At 31.4% G+C, this 25719-nt stretch overlaps 1 protein-coding gene and 4 long non-coding RNA genes across 6 annotated transcripts in view; 1 reads left to right on the forward strand and 4 right to left on the reverse strand.

Annotated features, from left to right (window-relative positions):
• LOC143043574 (uncharacterized) overlaps positions 1 to 15772 on the forward strand; it is a 58317-nt gene extending 42545 nt beyond the window's left edge. Inside the window, exons 5-6 of the mRNA XM_076215821.1 lie at positions 14618 to 14840; positions 15597 to 15772. Of these exons, the coding sequence (XP_076071936.1) occupies positions 14618 to 14811 (194 nt within the window). The 3' untranslated portion in view covers positions 14812 to 14840; positions 15597 to 15772. The remainder of the gene's footprint in view (positions 1 to 14617; positions 14841 to 15596) is intronic.
• On the reverse strand, positions 1668 to 4667 carry LOC143042668 (uncharacterized). 2 transcript variants are annotated; one of them, XR_012968080.1, is made up of 5 exons: positions 4584 to 4667; positions 3929 to 4019; positions 3279 to 3356; positions 2320 to 2714; positions 1668 to 1850 (listed from the first exon to the last, which is right to left on the reverse strand). It is a non-coding gene; the product is annotated as an uncharacterized LOC143042668 (long non-coding RNA). The 2 variants fall into 2 exon arrangements; XR_012968079.1 differs by lacking the exon at positions 1668 to 1850 and having other exon boundaries at positions 1864 to 2714.
• On the reverse strand, positions 5672 to 7746 carry LOC143042670 (uncharacterized). Its single transcript, XR_012968082.1, has 4 exons — positions 7663 to 7746; positions 7008 to 7098; positions 6358 to 6435; positions 5672 to 5793 (listed from the first exon to the last, which is right to left on the reverse strand). It is a non-coding gene; the product is annotated as an uncharacterized LOC143042670 (long non-coding RNA).
• LOC143042669 (uncharacterized) lies at positions 8751 to 10825 on the reverse strand. The gene is made up of 4 exons (XR_012968081.1): positions 10742 to 10825; positions 10087 to 10177; positions 9437 to 9514; positions 8751 to 8872 (listed from the first exon to the last, which is right to left on the reverse strand). It is a non-coding gene; the product is annotated as an uncharacterized LOC143042669 (long non-coding RNA).
• Positions 15773 to 19293: 3521 nt separating the features above from the next.
• Positions 19294 to 21908, reverse strand: LOC143043576 (uncharacterized). The gene is made up of 3 exons (XR_012968477.1): positions 21873 to 21908; positions 21109 to 21474; positions 19294 to 20130 (listed from the first exon to the last, which is right to left on the reverse strand). It is a non-coding gene; the product is annotated as an uncharacterized LOC143043576 (long non-coding RNA).
• Between the last annotated feature and the right edge of the window lie 3811 nt (positions 21909 to 25719).

Consider the following 25719-nt stretch of genomic DNA (forward strand, 5'->3'; position numbering starts at 1 on the left):
ACAATGTATGAACTGGTTTATTAATAACTTTTAAAAATGAAAGTACAATAAGGTCACGAGTGCACATGTAGTTTCCCTAAATAGGTGTAATACCACCATTGATTTTTCCCTATTAGTCTTTGTTAAATTGGTACTTTTAAAAAAAATGTACAGAATTTACCTTTATTTCAACCAAAGAAATACTTTGCATGAATAAAGTTTAATCCTTTCCAGTGCTACAGTGAAAATTTCACACTACATTTCATTGCATATAAGAAAGTAACCTGCACCGGAAGTAAACAATCACATTTTTACCAGGTTATTTACTGGTTACCTGCTTTGGCAACTATGTAACCTTAACTTTCCAAAATATTTTATAAGACCATCAAATAAAAAAAGAATGATGCTTTCAGACACCCAACATACATGTTTATGACTCAGAAAAATTTAAGTGCATTGAAATGCAGGGTTAATTTTCTACAACTGTCAAATTCAAGGGAATATTTTTTTAGACCTACTTTCGTATGCAACCGGATGTGGCGTATCATGATTTGGTGGTATTACACCTAAAGAACACCTAAATGTCAAATAAACTTAATGTAATTTTTTTCCCTCCAATTGCAAGTTATTTCAAGCATAACTGCCAAGTTTTGTCTCAGTCAGATCTATAGTTTCAGAGAAAATCACTATAATGTAAGGCCATATCCTACGGCAATTTCAGTCTTATTTCTTCGACAAATCCAAATTTCAGTGTATCATTATAAAATGCAGTGTTGACTAATATCTGATCAAAAACTCATGATCTATGCATTCAAACAATTAAATAGAATACAAAAGACAACTTTTAGATGATAAACAATTTTATTGCACCTTTTAGAGTTCATTTGAAGGTCTGTTTTGGTCTGTTTTGGTCCATTTTTCCTCCTTCCTTCCTTTTTCATCAAAACTTGATATCTTTTGTCTAAAAAATAAAACAAATGTGATTATTTCCCCACAAAAATGATATAAATGTAATGTTAAATCAATAATTAAAGTGTTTTAGCTGAAAGAACTGTCTCTATAAATGTTAACAGTCTACACGGAAGTTTCTAGAAGCCCTTATGTGTAACTCGAGTTTTTAGTCTGTTCGCCTAGTGTGACAAATAACGGTTCCCTTTCAGTCAACCATTTATTGTTACTGGTATCAAAGTCTTTTTATTTACTCATAACAGTATATTTCTAATAGATTTACACAAAGTGTCCACTTTCTTGTATTTTACATTAGAAAATGGGGAGAAAGAGTAATAAAAAATACCTCAAAATGTTTTAAAAAAGGGTTATGTCCCTTGGAATGCTGGTACAAAAAATAATTGGTAAGAATTATAAAGTTTAAGTATGTGAGACTGGATTCTGATGTGTATAAATCCAGGGCAAATAAGTGTTTAGATGATTTATTGTCTGTGCAAAATGTAGATGGCACAATGGCAAATTGTAAACTTTTGCGGCCAAAAAAAACACAAAAAACATGATGATAGTTGATACTTACTTTAATGCTGAAGTGTCATCTGCAGACCAATTCACATATAAGATTTTTCAACAGAATGCTCTTCAGAACATGTGAACACTGAAATAAAAAATTCACATGTTGTATAAACAAAACTGTTAGGGTATTATTTAAAATTTAACACAGTAAACTAAATACAGCTTTGTCTGTCCACCCATTTGACTTAGAAAACACCCGTAAACCCCCATTTCAAGGCAATTTTACCTCAAACGTGCTTTCTGTGTCTCAATCCATTCCGAATAGTCCATGTTTACAATGTATGAACTGGTTTATTAATAACTTTTAAAAATGAAAGTACAATAAGGTCACGAGTGCACATGTAGTTTCCCTAAATAGGTGTAATACCACCATTGATTTTTCCCTATTAGTCTTTGTTAAATTGGTACTTTTAAAAAAAATGTACAGAATTTACCTTTATTTCAACCAAAGAAATACTTTGCATGAATAAAGTTTAATCCTTTCCAGTGCTACAGTGAAAATTTCACACTACATTTCATTGCATATAAGAAAGTAACCTGCACCGGAAGTAAACAATCACATTTTTACCAGGTTATTTACTGGTTACCTGCTTTGGCAACTATGTAACCTTAACTTTCCAAAATATTTTATAAGACCATCAAATAAAAAAAGAATGATGCTTTCAGACACCCAACATACATGTTTATGACTCAGAAAAATTTAAGTGCATTGAAATGCAGGGTTAATTTTCTACAACTGTCAAATTCAAGGGAATATTTTTTTAGACCTACTTTCGTATGCAACCGGATGTGGCGTATCATGATTTGGTGGTATTACACCTAAAGAACACCTAAATGTCAAATAAACTTAATGTAATTTTTTTCCCTCCAATTGCAAGTTATTTCAAGCATAACTGCCAAGTTTTGTCTCAGTCAGATCTATAGTTTCAGAGAAAATCACTATAATGTAAGGCCATATCCTACGGCAATTTCAGTCTTATTTCTTCGACAAATCCAAATTTCAGTGTATCATTATAAAATGCAGTGTTGACTAATATCTGATCAAAAACTCATGATCTATGCATTCAAACAATTAAATAGAATACAAAAGACAACTTTTAGATGATAAACAATTTTATTGCACCTTTTAGAGTTCATTTGAAGGTCTGTTTTGGTCTGTTTTGGTCCATTTTTCCTCCTTCCTTCCTTTTTCATCAAAACTTGATATCTTTTGTCTAAAAAATAAAACAAATGTGATTATTTCCCCACAAAAATGATATAAATGTAATGTTAAATCAATAATTAAAGTGTTTTAGCTGAAAGAACTGTCTCTATAAATGTTAACAGTCTACACGGAAGTTTCTAGAAGCCCTTATGTGTAACTCGAGTTTTTAGTCTGTTCGCCTAGTGTGACAAATAACGGTTCCCTTTCAGTCAACCATTTATTGTTACTGGTATCAAAGTCTTTTTATTTACTCATAACAGTATATTTCTAATAGATTTACACAAAGTGTCCACTTTCTTGTATTTTACATTAGAAAATGGGGAGAAAGAGTAATAAAAAATACCTCAAAATGTTTTAAAAAAGGGTTATGTCCCTTGGAATGCTGGTACAAAAAATAATTGGTAAGAATTATAAAGTTTAAGTATGTGAGACTGGATTCTGATGTGTATAAATCCAGGGCAAATAAGTGTTTAGATGATTTATTGTCTGTGCAAAATGTAGATGGCACAATGGCAAATTGTAAACTTTTGCGGCCAAAAAAAACACAAAAAACATGATGATAGTTGATACTTACTTTAATGCTGAAGTGTCATCTGCAGACCAATTCACATATAAGATTTTTCAACAGAATGCTCTTCAGAACATGTGAACACTGAAATAAAAAATTCACATGTTGTATAAACAAAACTGTTAGGGTATTATTTAAAATTTAACACAGTAAACTAAATACAGCTTTGTCTGTCCACCCATTTGACTTAGAAAACACCCGTAAACCCCCATTTCAAGGCAATTTTACCTCAAACGTGCTTTCTGTGTCTCAATCCATTCCGAATAGTCCATGTTTACAATGTATGAACTGGTTTATTAATAACTTTTAAAAATGAAAGTACAATAAGGTCACGAGTGCACATGTAGTTTCCCTAAAGAACACCTAAATGTCAAATAAACTTAATGTAATTTTTTTCCCTCCAATTGCAAGTTATTTCAAGCATAACTGCCAAGTTTTGTCTCAGTCAGATCTATAGTTTCAGAGAAAATCACTATAATGTAAGGCCATATCCTACGGCAATTTCAGTCTTATTTCTTCGACAAATCCAAATTTCAGTGTATCATTATAAAATGCAGTGTTGACTAATATCTGATCAAAAACTCATGATCTATGCATTCAAACAATTAAATAGAATACAAAAGACAACTTTTAGATGATAAACAATTTTATTGCACCTTTTAGAGTTCATTTGAAGGTCTGTTTTGGTCTGTTTTGGTCCATTTTTCCTCCTTCCTTCCTTTTTCATCAAAACTTGATATCTTTTGTCTAAAAAATAAAACAAATGTGATTATTTCCCCACAAAAATGATATAAATGTAATGTTAAATCAATAATTAAAGTGTTTTAGCTGAAAGAACTGTCTCTATAAATGTTAACAGTCTACACGGAAGTTTCTAGAAGCCCTTATGTGTAACTCGAGTTTTTAGTCTGTTCGCCTAGTGTGACAAATAACGGTTCCCTTTCAGTCAACCATTTATTGTTACTGGTATCAAAGTCTTTTTATTTACTCATAACAGTATATTTCTAATAGATTTACACAAAGTGTCCACTTTCTTGTATTTTACATTAGAAAATGGGGAGAAAGAGTAATAAAAAATACCTCAAAATGTTTTAAAAAAGGGTTATGTCCCTTGGAATGCTGGTACAAAAAATAATTGGTAAGAATTATAAAGTTTAAGTATGTGAGACTGGATTCTGATGTGTATAAATCCAGGGCAAATAAGTGTTTAGATGATTTATTGTCTGTGCAAAATGTAGATGGCACAATGGCAAATTGTAAACTTTTGCGGCCAAAAAAAACACAAAAAACATGATGATAGTTGATACTTACTTTAATGCTGAAGTGTCATCTGCAGACCAATTCACATATAAGATTTTTCAACAGAATGCTCTTCAGAACATGTGAACACTGAAATAAAAAATTCACATGTTGTATAAACAAAACTGTTAGGGTATTATTTAAAATTTAACACAGTAAACTAAATACAGCTTTGTCTGTCCACCCATTTGACTTAGAAAACACCCGTAAACCCCCATTTCAAGGCAATTTTACCTCAAACGTGCTTTCTGTGTCTCAATCCATTCCGAATAGTCCATGTTTACAATGTATGAACTGGTTTATTAATAACTTTTAAAAATGAAAGTACAATAAGGTCACGAGTGCACATGTAGTTTCCCTAAATAGGTGTAATACCACCATTGATTTTTCCCTATTAGTCTTTGTTAAATTGGTACTTTTAAAAAAAATGTACAGAATTTACCTTTATTTCAACCAAAGAAATACTTTGCATGAATAAAGTTTAATCCTTTCCAGTGCTACAGTGAAAATTTCACACTACATTTCATTGCATATAAGAAAGTAACCTGCACCGGAAGTAAACAATCACATTTTTACCAGGTTATTTACTGGTTACCTGCTTTGGCAACTATGTAACCTTAACTTTCCAAAATATTTTATAAGACCATCAAATAAAAAAAGAATGATGCTTTCAGACACCCAACATACATGTTTATGACTCAGAAAAATTTAAGTGCATTGAAATGCAGGGTTAATTTTCTACAACTGTCAAATTCAAGGGAATATTTTTTTAGACCTACTTTCGTATGCAACCGGATGTGGCGTATCATGATTTGGTGGTATTACACCTAAAGAACACCTAAATGTCAAATAAACTTAATGTAATTTTTTTCCCTCCAATTGCAAGTTATTTCAAGCATAACTGTTAAGTTTTGTCTCAGTCAGATCTATAGTTTCAGAGAAAATCACTATAATGTAAGGCCATATCCTACGGCAATTTCAGTCTTATTTCTTCGACAAATCCAAATTTCAGTGTATCATTATAAAATGCAGTGTTGACTAATATCTGATCAAAAACTCATGATCTATGCATTCAAACAATTAAATAGAATACAAAAGACAACTTTTAGATGATAAACAATTTTATTGCACCTTTTAGAGTTCATTTGAAGGTCTGTTTTGGTCTGTTTTGGTCCATTTTTCCTCCTTCCTTCCTTTTTCATCAAAACTTGATATCTTTTGTCTAAAAAATAAAACAAATGTGATTATTTCCCCACAAAAATGATATAAATGTAATGTTAAATCAATAATTAAAGTGTTTTAGCTGAAAGAACTGTCTCTATAAATGTTAACAGTCTACACGGAAGTTTCTAGAAGCCCTTATGTGTAACTCGAGTTTTTAGTCTGTTCGCCTAGTGTGACAAATAACGGTTCCCTTTCAGTCAACCATTTATTGTTACTGGTATCAAAGTCTTTTTATTTACTCATAACAGTATATTTCTAATAGATTTACACAAAGTGTCCACTTTCTTGTATTTTACATTAGAAAATGGGGAGAAAGAGTAATAAAAAATACCTCAAAATGTTTTAAAAAAGGGTTATGTCCCTTGGAATGCTGGTACAAAAAATAATTGGTAAGAATTATAAAGTTTAAGTATGTGAGACTGGATTCTGATGTGTATAAATCCAGGGCAAATAAGTGTTTAGATGATTTATTGTCTGTGCAAAATGTAGATGGCACAATGGCAAATTGTAAACTTTTGCGGCCAAAAAAAACACAAAAAACATGATGATAGTTGATACTTACTTTAATGCTGAAGTGTCATCTGCAGACCAATTCACATATAAGATTTTTCAACAGAATGCTCTTCAGAACATGTGAACACTGAAATAAAAAATTCACATGTTGTATAAACAAAACTGTTAGGGTATTATTTAAAATTTAACACAGTAAACTAAATACAGCTTTGTCTGTCCACCCATTTGACTTAGAAAACACCCGTAAACCCCCATTTCAAGGCAATTTTACCTCAAACGTGCTTTCTGTGTCTCAATCCATTCCGAATAGTCCATGTTTACAATGTATGAACTGGTTTATTAATAACTTTTAAAAATGAAAGTACAATAAGGTCACGAGTGCACATGTAGTTTCCCTAAAGAACACCTAAATGTCAAATAAACTTAATGTAATTTTTTTCCCTCCAATTGCAAGTTATTTCAAGCATAACTGCCAAGTTTTGTCTCAGTCAGATCTATAGTTTCAGAGAAAATCACTATAATGTAAGGCCATATCCTACGGCAATTTCAGTCTTATTTCTTCGACAAATCCAAATTTCAGTGTATCATTATAAAATGCAGTGTTGACTAATATCTGATCAAAAACTCATGATCTATGCATTCAAACAATTAAATAGAATACAAAAGACAACTTTTAGATGATAAACAATTTTATTGCACCTTTTAGAGTTCATTTGAAGGTCTGTTTTGGTCTGTTTTGGTCCATTTTTCCTCCTTCCTTCCTTTTTCATCAAAACTTGATATCTTTTGTCTAAAAAATAAAACAAATGTGATTATTTCCCCACAAAAATGATATAAATGTAATGTTAAATCAATAATTAAAGTGTTTTAGCTGAAAGAACTGTCTCTATAAATGTTAACAGTCTACACGGAAGTTTCTAGAAGCCCTTATGTGTAACTCGAGTTTTTAGTCTGTTCGCCTAGTGTGACAAATAACGGTTCCCTTTCAGTCAACCATTTATTGTTACTGGTATCAAAGTCTTTTTATTTACTCATAACAGTATATTTCTAATAGATTTACACAAAGTGTCCACTTTCTTGTATTTTACATTAGAAAATGGGGAGAAAGAGTAATAAAAAATACCTCAAAATGTTTTAAAAAAGGGTTATGTCCCTTGGAATGCTGGTACAAAAAATAATTGGTAAGAATTATAAAGTTTAAGTATGTGAGACTGGATTCTGATGTGTATAAATCCAGGGCAAATAAGTGTTTAGATGATTTATTGTCTGTGCAAAATGTAGATGGCACAATGGCAAATTGTAAACTTTTGCGGCCAAAAAAAACACAAAAAACATGATGATAGTTGATACTTACTTTAATGCTGAAGTGTCATCTGCAGACCAATTCACATATAAGATTTTTCAACAGAATGCTCTTCAGAACATGTGAACACTGAAATAAAAAATTCACATGTTGTATAAACAAAACTGTTAGGGTATTATTTAAAATTTAACACAGTAAACTAAATACAGCTTTGTCTGTCCACCCATTTGACTTAGAAAACACCCGTAAACCCCCATTTCAAGGCAATTTTACCTCAAACGTGCTTTCTGTGTCTCAATCCATTCCGAATAGTCCATGTTTACAATGTATGAACTGGTTTATTAATAACTTTTAAAAATGAAAGTACAATAAGGTCACGAGTGCACATGTAGTTTCCCTAAATAGGTGTAATACCACCATTGATTTTTCCCTATTAGTCTTTGTTAAATTGGTACTTTTAAAAAAAATGTACAGAATTTACCTTTATTTCAACCAAAGAAATACTTTGCATGAATAAAGTTTAATCCTTTCCAGTGCTACAGTGAAAATTTCACACTACATTTCATTGCATATAAGAAAGTAACCTGCACCGGAAGTAAACAATCACATTTTTACCAGGTTATTTACTGGTTACCTGCTTTGGCAACTATGTAACCTTAACTTTCCAAAATATTTTATAAGACCATCAAATAAAAAAAGAATGATGCTTTCAGACACCCAACATACATGTTTATGACTCAGAAAAATTTAAGTGCATTGAAATGCAGGGTTAATTTTCTACAACTGTCAAATTCAAGGGAATATTTTTTTAGACCTACTTTCGTATGCAACCGGATGTGGCGTATCATGATTTGGTGGTATTACACCTAAAGAACACCTAAATGTCAAATAAACTTAATGTAATTTTTTTCCCTCCAATTGCAAGTTATTTCAAGCATAACTGTTAAGTTTTGTCTCAGTCAGATCTATAGTTTCAGAGAAAATCACTATAATGTAAGGCCATATCCTACGGCAATTTCAGTCTTATTTCTTCGACAAATCCAAATTTCAGTGTATCATTATAAAATGCAGTGTTGACTAATATCTGATCAAAAACTCATGATCTATGCATTCAAACAATTAAATAGAATACAAAAGACAACTTTTAGATGATAAACAATTTTATTGCACCTTTTAGAGTTCATTTGAAGGTCTGTTTTGGTCTGTTTTGGTCCATTTTTCCTCCTTCCTTCCTTTTTCATCAAAACTTGATATCTTTTGTCTAAAAAATAAAACAAATGTGATTATTTCCCCACAAAAATGATATAAATGTAATGTTAAATCAATAATTAAAGTGTTTTAGCTGAAAGAACTGTCTCTATAAATGTTAACAGTCTACACGGAAGTTTCTAGAAGCCCTTATGTGTAACTCGAGTTTTTAGTCTGTTCGCCTAGTGTGACAAATAACGGTTCCCTTTCAGTCAACCATTTATTGTTACTGGTATCAAAGTCTTTTTATTTACTCATAACAGTATATTTCTAATAGATTTACACAAAGTGTCCACTTTCTTGTATTTTACATTAGAAAATGGGGAGAAAGAGTAATAAAAAATACCTCAAAATGTTTTAAAAAAGGGTTATGTCCCTTGGAATGCTGGTACAAAAAATAATTGGTAAGAATTATAAAGTTTAAGTATGTGAGACTGGATTCTGATGTGTATAAATCCAGGGCAAATAAGTGTTTAGATGATTTATTGTCTGTGCAAAATGTAGATGGCACAATGGCAAATTGTAAACTTTTGCGGCCAAAAAAAACACAAAAAACATGATGATAGTTGATACTTACTTTAATGCTGAAGTGTCATCTGCAGACCAATTCACATATAAGATTTTTCAACAGAATGCTCTTCAGAACATGTGAACACTGAAATAAAAAATTCACATGTTGTATAAACAAAACTGTTAGGGTATTATTTAAAATTTAACACAGTAAACTAAATACAGCTTTGTCTGTCCACCCATTTGACTTAGAAAACACCCGTAAACCCCCATTTCAAGGCAATTTTACCTCAAACGTGCTTTCTGTGTCTCAATCCATTCCGAATAGTCCATGTTTACAATGTATGAACTGGTTTATTAATAACTTTTAAAAATGAAAGTACAATAAGGTCACGAGTGCACATGTAGTTTCCCTAAAGAACACCTAAATGTCAAATAAACTTAATGTAATTTTTTTCCCTCCAATTGCAAGTTATTTCAAGCATAACTGCCAAGTTTTGTCTCAGTCAGATCTATAGTTTCAGAGAAAATCACTATAATGTAAGGCCATATCCTACGGCAATTTCAGTCTTATTTCTTCGACAAATCCAAATTTCAGTGTATCATTATAAAATGCAGTGTTGACTAATATCTGATCAAAAACTCATGATCTATGCATTCAAACAATTAAATAGAATACAAAAGACAACTTTTAGATGATAAACAATTTTATTGCACCTTTTAGAGTTCATTTGAAGGTCTGTTTTGGTCTGTTTTGGTCCATTTTTCCTCCTTCCTTCCTTTTTCATCAAAACTTGATATCTTTTGTCTAAAAAATAAAACAAATGTGATTATTTCCCCACAAAAATGATATAAATGTAATGTTAAATCAATAATTAAAGTGTTTTAGCTGAAAGAACTGTCTCTATAAATGTTAACAGTCTACACGGAAGTTTCTAGAAGCCCTTATGTGTAACTCGAGTTTTTAGTCTGTTCGCCTAGTGTGACAAATAACGGTTCCCTTTCAGTCAACCATTTATTGTTACTGGTATCAAAGTCTTTTTATTTACTCATAACAGTATATTTCTAATAGATTTACACAAAGTGTCCACTTTCTTGTATTTTACATTAGAAAATGGGGAGAAAGAGTAATAAAAAATACCTCAAAATGTTTTAAAAAAGGGTTATGTCCCTTGGAATGCTGGTACAAAAAATAATTGGTAAGAATTATAAAGTTTAAGTATGTGAGACTGGATTCTGATGTGTATAAATCCAGGGCAAATAAGTGTTTAGATGATTTATTGTCTGTGCAAAATGTAGATGGCACAATGGCAAATTGTAAACTTTTGCGGCCAAAAAAAACACAAAAAACATGATGATAGTTGATACTTACTTTAATGCTGAAGTGTCATCTGCAGACCAATTCACATATAAGATTTTTCAACAGAATGCTCTTCAGAACATGTGAACACTGAAATAAAAAATTCACATGTTGTATAAACAAAACTGTTAGGGTATTATTTAAAATTTAACACAGTAAACTAAATACAGCTTTGTCTGTCCACCCATTTGACTTAGAAAACACCCGTAAACCCCCATTTCAAGGCAATTTTACCTCAAACGTGCTTTCTGTGTCTCAATCCATTCCGAATAGTCCATGTTTACAATGTATGAACTGGTTTATTAATAACTTTTAAAAATGAAAGTACAATAAGGTCACGAGTGCACATGTAGTTTCCCTAAATAGGTGTAATACCACCATTGATTTTTCCCTATTAGTCTTTGTTAAATTGGTACTTTTAAAAAAATGTACAGAATTTACCTTTATTTCAACCAAAGAAATACTTTGCATGAATAAAGTTTAATCCTTTCCAGTGCTACAGTGAAAATTTCACACTACATTTCATTGCATATAAGAAAGTAACCTGCACCGGAAGTAAACAATCACATTTTTACCAGGTTATTTACTGGTTACCTGCTTTGGCAACTATGTAACCTTAACTTTCCAAAATATTTTATAAGACCATCAAATAAAAAAAGAATGATGCTTTCAGACACCCAACATACATGTTTATGACTCAGAAAAATTTAAGTGCATTGAAATGCAGGGTTAATTTTCTACAACTGTCAAATTCAAGGGAATATTTTTTTAGACCTACTTTCGTATGCAACCGGATGTGGCGTATCATGATTTGGTGGTATTACACCTAAAGAACACCTAAATGTCAAATAAACTTAATGTAATTTTTTTCCCTCCAATTGCAAGTTATTTCAAGCATAACTGTTAAGTTTTGTCTCAGTCAGATCTATAGTTTCAGAGAAAATCACTATAATGTAAGGCCATATCCTACGGCAATTTCAGTCTTATTTCTTCGACAAATCCAAATTTCAGTGTATCATTATAAAATGCAGTGTTGACTAATATCTGATCAAAAACTCATGATCTATGCATTCAAACAATTAAATAGAATACAAAAGACAACTTTTAGATGATAAACAATTTTATTGCACCTTTTAGAGTTCATTTGAAGGTCTGTTTTGGTCTGTTTTGGTCCATTTTTCCTCCTTCCTTCCTTTTTCATCAAAACTTGATATCTTTTGTCTAAAAAATAAAACAAATGTGATTATTTCCCCACAAAAATGATATAAATGTAATGTTAAATCAATAATTAAAGTGTTTTAGCTGAAAGAACTGTCTCTATAAATGTTAACAGTCTACACGGAAGTTTCTAGAAGCCCTTATGTGTAACTCGAGTTTTTAGTCTGTTCGCCTAGTGTGACAAATAACGGTTCCCTTTCAGTCAACCATTTATTGTTACTGGTATCAAAGTCTTTTTATTTACTCATAACAGTATATTTCTAATAGATTTACACAAAGTGTCCACTTTCTTGTATTTTACATTAGAAAATGGGGAGAAAGAGTAATAAAAAATACCTCAAAATGTTTTAAAAAAGGGTTATGTCCCTTGGAATGCTGGTACAAAAAATAATTGGTAAGAATTATAAAGTTTAAGTATGTGAGACTGGATTCTGATGTGTATAAATCCAGGGCAAATAAGTGTTTAGATGATTTATTGTCTGTGCAAAATGTAGATGGCACAATGGCAAATTGTAAACTTTTGCGGCCAAAAAAAACACAAAAAACATGATGATAGTTGATACTTACTTTAATGCTGAAGTGTCATCTGCAGACCAATTCACATATAAGATTTTTCAACAGAATGCTCTTCAGAACATGTGAACACTGAAATAAAAAATTCACATGTTGTATAAACAAAACTGTTAGGGTATTATTTAAAATTTAACACAGTAAACTAAATACAGCTTTGTCTGTCCACCCATTTGACTTAGAAAACACCCGTAAACCCCCATTTCAAGGCAATTTTACCTCAAACGTGCTTTCTGTGTCTCAATCCATTCCGAATAGTCCATGTTTACAATGTATGAACTGGTTTATTAATAACTTTTAAAAATGAAAGTACAATAAGGTCACGAGTGCACATGTAGTTTCCCTAAATAGGTGTAATACCACCATTGATTTTTCCCTATTAGTCTTTGTTAAATTGGTACTTTTAAAAAAAAATGTACAGAATTTACCTTTATTTCAACCAAAGAAATACTTTGCATGAATAAAGTTTAATCCTTTCCAGTGCTACAGTGAAAATTTCACACTACATTTCATTGCATATAAGAAAGTAACCTGCACCGGAAGTAAACAATCACATTTTTACCAGGTTATTTACTGGTTACCTGCTTTGGCAACTATGTAACCTTAACTTTCCAAAATATTTTATAAGACCATCAAATAAAAAAAGAATGATGCTTTCAGACACCCAACATACATGTTTATGACTCAGAAAAATTTAAGTGCATTGAAATGCAGGGTTAATTTTCTACAACTGTCAAATTCAAGGGAATATTTTTTTAGACCTACTTTCGTATGCAACCGGATGTGGCGTGTCATGATTTGGTGGTATTACACCTACATGTATTTCTCTCAAATAACCAGACTCGCAGAAACAACAGACCTTCTAAATGTATTTCCTCTCAGATCCAAACTGGCAGAAATAATAGACTTTCTACATGTATTTCTCTCAAATAACCAGACTCGCAGAAACAATAGATCTTCTACATGTATTTCTCTCAAATAACCAGACTCGCAGAAACAACAGACCTTCTAAATGTATTTCCTCTCATATCCAAACTGGTAGAAATAATAGACTTTCTACATGTATTTCTCTCAAATAACCAGACTCGCAGAAACAATAGACTTTCTACATGTATTTCTCTCAAATAACCAGACTCGCAGAAACAATAGACTTTCTACATGTATTTCTCTCAAATGACCAGACTCGCAGAAACAATAGATCTTCTACATGTGTTTCTCTCGAAAAACCAGACTCGCAGAAACAATAGAACTTCTACATATATTTCTCTCGAATAACCAGACTCGCAGAAACAATAGACCTTCTACATGTGTTTCTCTCGAATAACCAGACTCGCAGAAACAATATACCTACTACATATATTTCTCTCAAATAACCAGACTCGCAGAAACAATAGACTTTCTACATATATTTCTCTCAAATAACCAGACTCGCAGAAACAATAGATCTTCTACATGTGTTTCTCTCGAAAAACCAGACTCGCAGAAACAATAGACCTTCTTCATGTATTTCTCTCAAATAATATTTAGAAGGAAAAAAAGGTGATTGAATTAAGTATTCTATATTATACAATTACTGCATTTTAAACCGCTTTTTTACCTAAACAAAAGACAGTAATTGTTTTTCATTCCATATTCCGAGAGAAGTTTTGCCAAAGTTATAGATCTACACGTAAAAACACGCCAGGTTTTGCGCGGTGAATATACTTTGACCGCAGTTGAATGTGCTTATTTATTTAAAATCCAATTCATATAGAAATACATACTAAAGTTTAAGCAATATATAAAAAAGAAGATATGGTATGATTGCCAATGAGACAACTATCCTCAAAAGACCAAAATGACACAGACATTAACAACTATAGGTCACCGTACGGCCGTCAACAATGAGCAAAGCCCATAACGCATAGTGAGCTATAAAAGGCCCCGATAAGATAATGTAAAACAATTCAAAGGAGAAAACTAACGAAAAACAAATATATAACACAATAACAAACGACAACCACTGAATTACAGGCTCCTGAATATGGTAAGATAAAAGTTTTCTGCCATTGAAAGTGGAATCGTTGGTAAACGTACTTATATGTTTTCTTTTATTGATAGTGAGAGAAACAGAGACCCAGGTTAACTGGACACACAATAATGTGAATGATAGTTTAGCTAACAACGAACATATTGCGCAAGGTTTTATGCTAAATGTTCAACCACCACCTTACTCACAATGTATTGCGTCTGACCAATCTAGTAAACAACTGTCTTCACCGACTGACTATACAGATCAGCCACCGAATAACTAAATAACTCCACCACGATTGTGATGATTTGGGTAAGGTTTATATAAAACAGTGGCAGAGGAAACATTGTGTCGAAAAGAGAAATAAGAAAATTGCATTTCGAAAAAAAAAGATTATATTAAGCATGTTAAGGGCATCATCAACAAATACGACAGGAAATATTATTGATTAACCAACATGAATCCAAATAAAATCCTTAAATATACTCTAACACTAAGGAATGGTGTCGGATACCGCAGTTAGGTAGATAAAAATGCAATTTACTGACAAAACTTGACTTAGCGAGATCATTGCATCAGTATAAATAATCTTGGGATACAGTTACATATGATTGATTTTTTTAAATGTTACTTTTGCGTGTATGTTATTTAATAATCAAATAGAGAATGAAGTGATAAGCAACTTTTTAGGTTTTAAAATATCACCTTAGAGAGAATCACAAATCTAGCGGATAATGCCATCATTCATCACGAAAATGTAACCCCTTTTAAATCGTTTAATTGACGTTAACATGACAGTTCTTGAAGTCAATATTTAGGAGTGCTTTAGGCCTTTGTTATCATTTGTTTATCCAAACCTAAATGTTTTTCAAACTAACTTCAATGACATTCCACTAAGTTAATTATCCCGAATTTCTTTTCCAACAGGACATTGAAAAAAGACACATGAAGCCAATTGTAGAAAATATAGTAAATTATTAGTGATGATATTAACCTGAAATTGTTAGCCATCTCTTCTGAAATGTAACTCGACGTTTTTAAGATTATATTAAAAAAAATCTGTTTCAGAATTCGCAAGCTTGAACTACAGAAAGAAAGTTGCAGATTTTGTCAGATGAGACGCACATAGCACAACTGGAATTAACAATTACATCATATATCATAGTATAATAACAATTTAAATTATTGATTTGATTATGTAAATTCATCATACACATGTTTTAAGTCATTAAATGTTAATAGTTTTTACTAATATGCATGCACCATAAATACTCATTTTGTTTGCATGTCGATTGTCTTCTGATCAAGGCTAAACTGGTCTTGATTTCAACCCAGTCATTTACATTGGTGTCTTTCCGAAGTCCCGAACCCTATTCATGTTTATTTATGTGGTTCATATGTGTTTCTCGTTTCTTGTTTTGTTATATAGATTAGATCGTCGGTTTTCCCGTTTGAATGGTTAAACACCAGTAATTTTTGGGGCTCTTTATAGCTTGATGTTCGGTCTGAGCCCAACTCCGTGTCGAAGGCCGTAAGCTGACCTATAATTGTTTCACTTTTATAAATTGTGACTTGATAGGAGAGTTGTATCTTTGGCACTCAAACAAAATCTTATATCTATTAAATATTTGTATTTCTTATTTTTCATTCGAATTGCATCAATAAGTGACGATTTGGAGCTTGATGTTTTCACGCAATAGTTGAACATTATCACATGGTGATACATTGAAGTTTATCCTTTTGAAATCATGTACATGTCATTGTGGTTTATCTTACTATTAATATATATGAATATCAAGTCGCCTTTTATATATGGGAGAAAAATACTGTAATCATGGTAATGGAGAGAACACATAATCCGAAAGGTCAAAATTGTTTATGAGTATTTTGCGACAAATATTGCCGATCCTTCCCATAAAACCCACTAAATAAATGTTATCAATAGATTAAAAGCTTTTATTGAAACGCCCTCATTTTCTGACAAATCTTTATCTGATAACGCTTCGAGATCCATACACTTATCGATTATACACACCTACTTTTTTCATCTTCAAATATTAATGTTTCAATTGTATTTTTTCAATAGGTTCAATATATCTTTACGTTCTATTTATCAGTTTTTGGAATGTTTGGTAACTTCAACAGACATGATATGATTTTCTATGTGACAAATACCCACCAGTGACTAAAGTTTATACATCTTATCAAATATAAGTTACATAACTGCCATCAATATCAAGACACAACATTAATCTATAGTAATCTAGAAAAATTGAATGTATCATCAAATTTAAAACAATTAAAATGAGAACCATAACGACCTGTTCGATGTCAAAACAATTAATATTTAGGGGTAATCTTCTCTGTTTATAAATAACAATGTTTTCAAAAGACTGTGATAGATTGATAGAATATAAAAAAGGGAACCTCAAAATGAGAAGTATAATCAATTGAAAATTTGACAGAAAAGGGTAAACACTAGATTTTTCATACATTTAACCTTAAAATATTTTTCCTTTAAAAAAAATAATTGATAAAACTTAAGGATTCGGAATGACTGACATAATGCAAAACGAAAGTGTAGTGAACATCCTTGACAAATTGGTATAAAAGTGTGCTTGGTGCCGGTATCTTTTATCCATTTCAAGCTTTATTGTTTGTATTCGAAAGTGTTCTCAAATTTAGGAATATAATAAATCATAATACACAATGTAATACCTTTCGCTAATTGATAAAGGTTCAAGGTGGAATATATCAGATGTATGAATTATACAGTTTCCTACGTCCCCGGGATGAGCAACCAACGATAGTCGTCAATAGGGCACTTCACTTTAGTTCGGCCATATTGAATAGGGAGCAGATTTTTTTAAAGGCGACTGAAACAGTATGATAGTACGGGATATCCTATGCCTGTTTCTAAGCATCTGTTCTGTTTAAACATTGTTTAATGATGTTTTCCGTATTTTCAGACCATTTTTACTTTCATTATGAAAATCTGCCTCTATTCAATATGACCAAATTAACCGAGAAGTGCCCTATTTGTCATTCAGACAGGGCTGAGGTTGATGACAATGAAACAGATGTTTGATTTATGTAAACTTAACACAATGTTAAACATGTTCAAAGTTCGTAAGAATGGTCCATTAATTAGCAGACTTGTAATATATTTCCATTCATTCATTGAGTAAAAGTATTAAATTTCTGTTAACTATAACTTTTAAATGCGTATTGTTAACATACATTCAAGTGAACATGGTTAACGAATATTTCTGAACCATTTATTCAAGAGACACATGATGTTGATTACTAATATAACATAAAATGAAAACAAAATAAAAAAGGAACATTCGAAGTACAATATTAAATAACTCTTTTCTACCGAATTTCACTTGTTCTTAAATGATACCCAACTTGGGAGTAGCTCTGCATTACATTTGGTTCATTGAATCGATTGGTCAATTTCTCAAGGTCATCTTTAATTTTCTTTTAAAAACATTTCAAAAAGAGTTCTGACGTCATATTTATAATGACTTTTACCTGTTCAAAATGTGTCTACTAGGTTTTTTTATTTATGTTTATTCATCGATTTTTTTTTAATTCGTCAATATGATTTAAGGAATGACTATAAAAACAAATCTGACTCTAAAGAAAATAAATTACAAATTTCACTTTGTAGAGTAAATCATGACAAACGTTTATGACGTCACGGTCACATGACAAATCTATAAGATGATGGCCAATACGAACAAGTTTTACATCCACAATGAAAGTTATATAAAGTATAAAGTCAAAATTGAAAGGTAGCATCTGTACAAGGTAGAATATCATAAATAGCGAACTCCAAAGAAAATGCAAGACAGAGAATCCGTAATCAAATGATCAAATGGCAAAATCAAATGTTTAATCACATCAAACGGATGAATAATAACTGTCACTTTTCTAGACTTGGTACAGCCATGCATCATCTTATATAGAAAATGGTGAATACACTATTTTCACTAGACATTCAAATTAATTCCCGTTTAAAAACTATTATTATATAATTTAATTCTGGATGTAACACGTCTTCTGATTGGCTAACGTCGTTTTGTTTATCAGCTCATAGACAACATTTTGTCACGTGAACATGACGTGATCAACGTTTTTTCATAGTTTACTCCGGTTAAAATGAAATTTAGAATAAAATTATATCATTATATTGATTGCAATGAATTACATTAATTTTCCAGTTTAATAAAGACCGATAATTTCACATGTGAAATAAACGTGATTATTTCACTCTCTGACGTCATATAACAATATGTGTTGTTAACGGCGGATCAAAACAAACTGTGAATGCGTAAAAAGAAGATATAGTTCCTTACATGTTTTACATTACTTTCTTTAAAAGAAACCATTTGCCAATGTAATAAAAAGAATAACTAATTAAAGAATTCAACTATCGAAAAACATTCAACTCGTGACCGAACAACACTGATAATTAACTCATGCGCTACGAGCATTCGTGAATTAATATGTTGTTCGGTCACTCGATGAATATTTTTCTCTTTTTGAATTCTTCGATTAGTTATTCTATAAAGAATTGACTGTAATATTTTTTCTGTCAATTCGAAATAATATTAAAAAAATGGGGTTCACACTTTAAAGTTTCCCGCTACGCGGGTTATTCAGTGTGCACCTCATTTTTTTATGTTATTTCTTCATAGACAGAAACAATATTACATTCATTCCATAAATATATCATTTTTGTACAAACTTTTATCAAATAGACTTTGCCTTGAATACATTAGTTTTTTCACAAACTTCTTTTATGTAGATTTCAACATTATGCTATCGTTAACACCAAATCATTTATAATGCCCGTTTCAATTGTTTTATCAATAATGTCTTGTCAATTATAAGTCCTATACAAATATATATGAAACAACATTTGATAAATATTTACTGAACCTGTTGGTCCTGGTATCTTTGAAGATGTTTGATACTGGTATCTTTTAACATATTTTATGCTGATATCGTTATACGTGTTTATAGTCTGATATGTTCGACCATGTTTAAGTCTGGTTTCGTTGGTTATGTTTTTTAAAAGAAGTCGCTAGATCAAACGAATGTTTACAGAATGTGGCATTAACATTCTTACCAGAGCAAAGCAAACCCCTAAAACACCTGCTCCAGCGAGAAAACTTTTAAATGTGTCTGCTTGTCTACTAGGACAATTTTCATTGACGGCTACAATCATGGTATCGACAATTTTTCTTCTGTGAATATGTACGTATATAGGACCGTGTAACTTATAGACAGTATTAAATGTATCAATCGGTACATCTTTTAAAATGTGTCGATGTTCTTTTGTCTTGTTTTTTTCTTCCCGAAAGGTTTTAAGGTTTGGAAAAATATGTACGTATATAGGACCATGTAACTTATAGACAGTATTAAATGTATCTATCTGTGCATCTTTTGAAATGCGTTCATGTTCTTCTGCTTTGGTCTTTTCTTCCCAAAAGGTTTTAAGCCTTGGAAAAATATTGTTATCTACAACATCTATTTGTCTGGTGGCGTGTGGTTGTCGGACCTGAATCGATGTTCTTGAGTCATTGGAACTCTAAACGAAAGAAGATTTATGAGTAAAATAGCATTATCAAAATCAAAATATAACAGGTTTATAATTTTTTCTTTTAATAAACCAGACAAACATTTTGTCTTCATGGGATTGATTATTAAAAGTAAAATCACAAAAATGAAAAATTCAGACACACACCAAGTTTTATGTAAATACTATTAAAAACAAATATGACAACGTGTTTCAAAATTTGATTGAAGAGTCAGCAAAACAATTATTTTGATATATGTTTATTCGTGTATGCAATTTATACCATAATCAACAGAAAAATTTCGTCATAGAATTTTTGATATACAAATGTATTTCATATCACTTTTTCATACAAATATGCATCATCTGAACTCTCTTTCTTCGAAAGGTTTTGAAATAGGTTACTGCAAAGGAATAACTTAAACATTATGTTAAATTCATTCCTTTAAAAAAGATAACAAATGGGTTGACCAGTATGGATATCTGTTCCCGTAAGGGAAGAAGGATATTCTAAAATTTTCATTACCTCTGTCTTTTCTCAAAACTGACATTTTCAAATGAGTTTTACTAGCACGTTTGTGCTTATACACAAACACGATGGTTGTCACATGGATAGCAGAATCGGCTTACCCTTTTGGAGCAACTGATATCAACCATACATTTTATATTAGATTTGTATTACTCTGTCCTTTGGATTGTTTCTTGTTTTGTATTTTGTTAACTTCGTTTTGCATGATATTCTATGCCTTTGTAAGCTTGTATTTGACTAACGTGCCTGAATGTCGCTTTGCTATCTTCATTCTGTTATATATTTCAAGTGTAACTAAGAATACTCTTTGATCATAGACAAAAAATACTAAAGTGACAATGAAACTCACCAGTCAAAAATTTACTGAGTATAAACCCGTTGCAAATTCTTTTACTATAAGACACATATAAGTCTCTCTTTAGATGCTTACACATTTATCATTATGGGTTATCGATAAATACCTTTCTGTTGATGTGTACGTATATCGGTCCATGTACATAATATACAGTGTTAAATGTATCTATTTGGACGTCTTTTAAAATGTGTTGGTCTTCTTTCTTTGACTGCTCGTCCGAAACATGTTTCTCTCGACAGCCCATTTTCTGTGTATGTTCATCGCTAAAGGGCATTGTTTTGGTCTCAACAGTTACATTTCTTTTGATATGTACGTATATAGGTCCATGCAACTTATAGACACTGTTGAATGTGTCTATTTGTACGTCGTTTGAAGTGATTCGGTATTCTCCTTTTGACTTTTCTTCCCAAAAATTCTGAAGTCTTCGAAAATTTTCGATGACCCCTTTGACAGCAGCGTTTGAATCATAAAACTGTAACAAAAAAATATAATAAGAATATTTAGAAATTTAATTTAAATCTAGTGGTATAACTCAGTGCATCAAAAGCAAAAATAGTTGTTAGTCTTCATGAATATACATGGTATAGAAGACTCTTCAATGACCGTTATATCAAAAAATGAAAAAAAAACAAATTATGTCCGAAATTTAAGATCAATGAGACCTAAACTTTCGAAAGATTTTGGCAAATTCTGCAAACTATTGCCATTTCTGTGAAATATCAAAAGACATAAAACTTTCGAGACGTAACAGTTATATAGCATGATTCATATTCGTATATCGCTTCATCCTATATGTAGATTTAAGTAAACCTGATAAAATGATCAGTGTTTAAATGTTTGTTAAAGTAACGTATCAAGATAAATCCTTACATTCTTATCGTCATCAATGTTATCCATTCGTATTCTGTAAGAAAAATTAAAATTACAATTACAGAAGGAAAATTATAATTATAATTACAGAAGGAGAATTAAAATTACAATTACAGAAGGAGAAGCAAAATTACAATTACAGAAGGAGAAGCAAAACTACAATTACAGAAGGAGAATTAAAATTACAATTACAGATCAAACATTGTTTTTAGTGTGAACCCTTGTTTGTCTCTTTGTCTTTTTTTCCTTTGAATATTGTGTTATCTCTATAGCTTCAAATTTTAGTACAGTTGGGGACAGACCAAGCATTACATAAAGTAAACGCAAGTTAACGCGGCGTGCACATATTTCGTTAGTTAACTTTAAATTTCGCGTTTACTAGTAAACGCCCGTTTACTTCATTTACGTTAACGCGGTCAAAATGGAAATTTCTAATGTCTACTCGAGTAAACGCGCGTTTACTCTGTGTCCGTTTAGTCAGTAGTAAACGGCCGTTTACTTCAGATTTCACAAGTTTAATTTTACGTAAAAGTAAACGGGCGTTTACTACAGATTTCTAAATTGTATTTTTACGTGCACTTTAAAGTAAACGCGCGTTTAATTTTCGCGTTAACTAATTGTGTATATTATAAAATAATCGTCGCGTGCATTTGTACATTTATTTATGTTGTTAAAATGACTTAATATTTTACGTATTTGTGTTTTAAACCTTAACATTCAAAAACACTTTTTATTACAAATATAAACATTTATTAATTGCAAAAAAAAAATCAGTTCAAAAAACTTTCAACAGCGGCTTTTCTTCTTTGAACATTATCCGATCGTATCAACTCATCTCTAACTTCAGTAATGTTTTTGCCAGATCTTCTTAAACTTAATATCCTCTCACGAATGTAAACTGAAAGTCTTGTAGGTTTTACAGTTCCAGGACGAATTTCCATTTTGTTCTTATATGCAATTATTAATTTTCAATAAATTAATTAAAGAGGTGTCATTTCTTTAAATGCAATCGTCAATATGTTGATCGAAAATGGACAGATGGATATTTTGATGTACCTTATCATATGATATATTAGGTCAGTGTATCCAGGATACGAGGACAATCTGCGTTAACGCGCGTTAACTACAAACAGTAAACGGGCGTTTACTTTATTATACAAAATTGGAAGACACGCCTTTTTCGCGTTAACGCGAAGTAAACGCCCGTTTACTCTTTACAAAATTAGAAGACGCGCGGTTTTTGCGTTAACGCGGAGGTAAACGCGAAAGTAAACGCCCGTTTACTATTTATGTCTACTAAAATTTCGGAGTTAACGCAGAGTTAACGCGGCGTTTACATGAAGTGCACGCGAGTAAACGCCGCGTTAACTTTTAAGGCCCGTTTACATGTAATGCTTTGTCTGCACCCAACTGTACTTCAATGTCAAATTGACAGATTTAAATCGATATACATGCTGTGAAATAGTTTAGTAACGGATATAAGAAGTATTATCATATATTTGTTATGAATATCTTGGGTTTTGCATATGCAATAACCTCAAAATGCCGGGGCAAAAAAGCGTGTATTGGTATTTTGTCCTGATTCCAAATGACGTGACGTCATTGCGTCCTCAGTTAACGACACTTTTGTGATAAAATGTGTCAGATTTTACCTGTTACGTTTCATTAAATTGTTTTAATTAAATTTTAATTTCTCTTTTCTGCAGAATTTAAATATGTGATAAATAGATTATAACATGTCTTTTCCATATTGGCGCTGGTATCATCCCTCGGCTAAAGCCTCGAAGCCGATATGGGAGTCTTTGGATGATACCAGGGCGAATATGGAAAAAGGCATGTTATAATCTATACATACAGGTTAATAATTGGATTACAGATGCGACAAAATGACAATATCATATAAAGAAAAAAGTAAATTCATTTCGTCAAACCTAAATGGTAAATCCTCTAAAGACGTCCTAATATGGAATCATATATCAAGCATAAGGGTCGAACGTAAAATGCATTAGTATAAGTAAATAATACAAGATTGAAATTGGATTATCTACCATTAACCACAAATAATGTTTATCAAAATATATTCAAGTGATTAAATGTCTGATAGGTCCTATATCTAAATATATCTTATTTCACACACCTAGACGTCTCACATATATATGTGTCGGATAACTTTACATATATAGGTGACTATCATTGCAAGAGACCTGTAATGTAGTGATTGTCTCTTTTCGCTATCTATCATTTTTGTTAATTACGTTTCTTTTTTAACTTTTTCAGGTCACTGAGTTTCATCAGAAATGATTTTTTTTTATAACTGTAGTGTATACGACGTTGATAACTGGCTCTTATGGATGGACAGGATTTACGCATTGTTTAGGGGCATACTGTAACCTGTAGAGGCTTAAATCTACGCCATTGAGAATCAAGTGGATAGTTCTTTAAATACCACATGTAACTGTGTGTACACGCATAATATTATGTGTACGCTAATTAAACCAAATAGTTTATAACTGCATACCTTTTATGGCATTGCTGATTTTGTAAGTGTTTTAATAGCTATGTTGACGTAACAATACAACAACGTTTATACAACAAAATCATCAACATAATTTCGGAAATTAATCCTATTTTGAATAAATAAATTCATGTTATAACATTGTGCTTTAGACTGAAATATATAGATGCGAGGATGTTTTATACGTGCCAATGCGATTTGTAGATATAAGAAGATGTGGTATGATTGTCAATTATACAACTAACTATCCAAGTCACAATTTTTAAAAGAAAAAAAGAAAATCATAAAAATACTGAACTCCGAAGAAAATTCAAACCATTATAGGTCATAATACGGTCTTCAACAGCGAGCTTTGGCTCACACAGAACAGCAAAATATTAAGAGCCATCACAATTACAAGTGTCAAACCAGGAAAACCAAAAGCATAATCTTGCATAAAAAACAGCTTTGAAATCAAGTAACAACTAGCGCTGAAACTTATACCGTTCTAGAAATATTACAATTAACACAAATGTTTTTGGTTTTATAACTGTTTGAATCTAAGCGTCAATGATGAGTCTTAGATTATAATTTTGGTACCTTTGATAACTATTTACACCACTGTGTCGATGCCACTGTCGGTGGAAGTTTTATCCCCGAGGGTATCTCCAGCCCATTAGTCAGCACTTTAGTGTTGACATAAATAACAATTATAGTGTCATTTTTATAAATAAAGGCAACAGTAGTATACCGCTGTTCAAACTCATAAATTTCCTGTAACAAAACTTTTAATTTTACGAAAAACTAAGGATTTTCTTATCCCAGGAAAAGATTACCTAAGCCGTATTTGGCACAACTTTTTGGAATCTTTTGGCGTCATTACAAATTGACAATAATTCGTTAATCCTTTAAAAAGTGTGTTATATGTTAAATCCAATGTTAGATTTGATAAAAAGTAAATGACAGTTCCTAAATTACGACTAGACAATACATTAATGAAACTATAGGTGACTTCCGGTTTCAAAATGCCAGAAAAAGGTCAAAAATTTCAATTTGTATACTTTAAAGCAACTTCACGAGGGATGTATAATCCAATGTAAGTTATGATAAAACGTTAAAAAAAAGTTCCTAAGAACGACGAAACAACACATAAATGAAGAACAATAGTGACTTCCGGTTCCAAAATGGAGGCAAATACGTAGAAAATATTTTTATTATTTCCATCAACTTAACAAGTGTTAACACTCTTTGTTAAGTTTAAATGCCTAGTTTGTTTAGAAAGACAGGTTGCTTATTTTATAATTATCTGATAGTTGCCTATACAACAACCCGTTCAAGGAAGACCAGAACGGT

The sequence above is a fragment of the Mytilus galloprovincialis genome, chromosome 8 (assembly GCF_965363235.1).
Source record: "Mytilus galloprovincialis chromosome 8, xbMytGall1.hap1.1, whole genome shotgun sequence".
NCBI classification, from domain to species: Eukaryota; Metazoa; Mollusca; class Bivalvia; order Mytilida; family Mytilidae; genus Mytilus; species Mytilus galloprovincialis.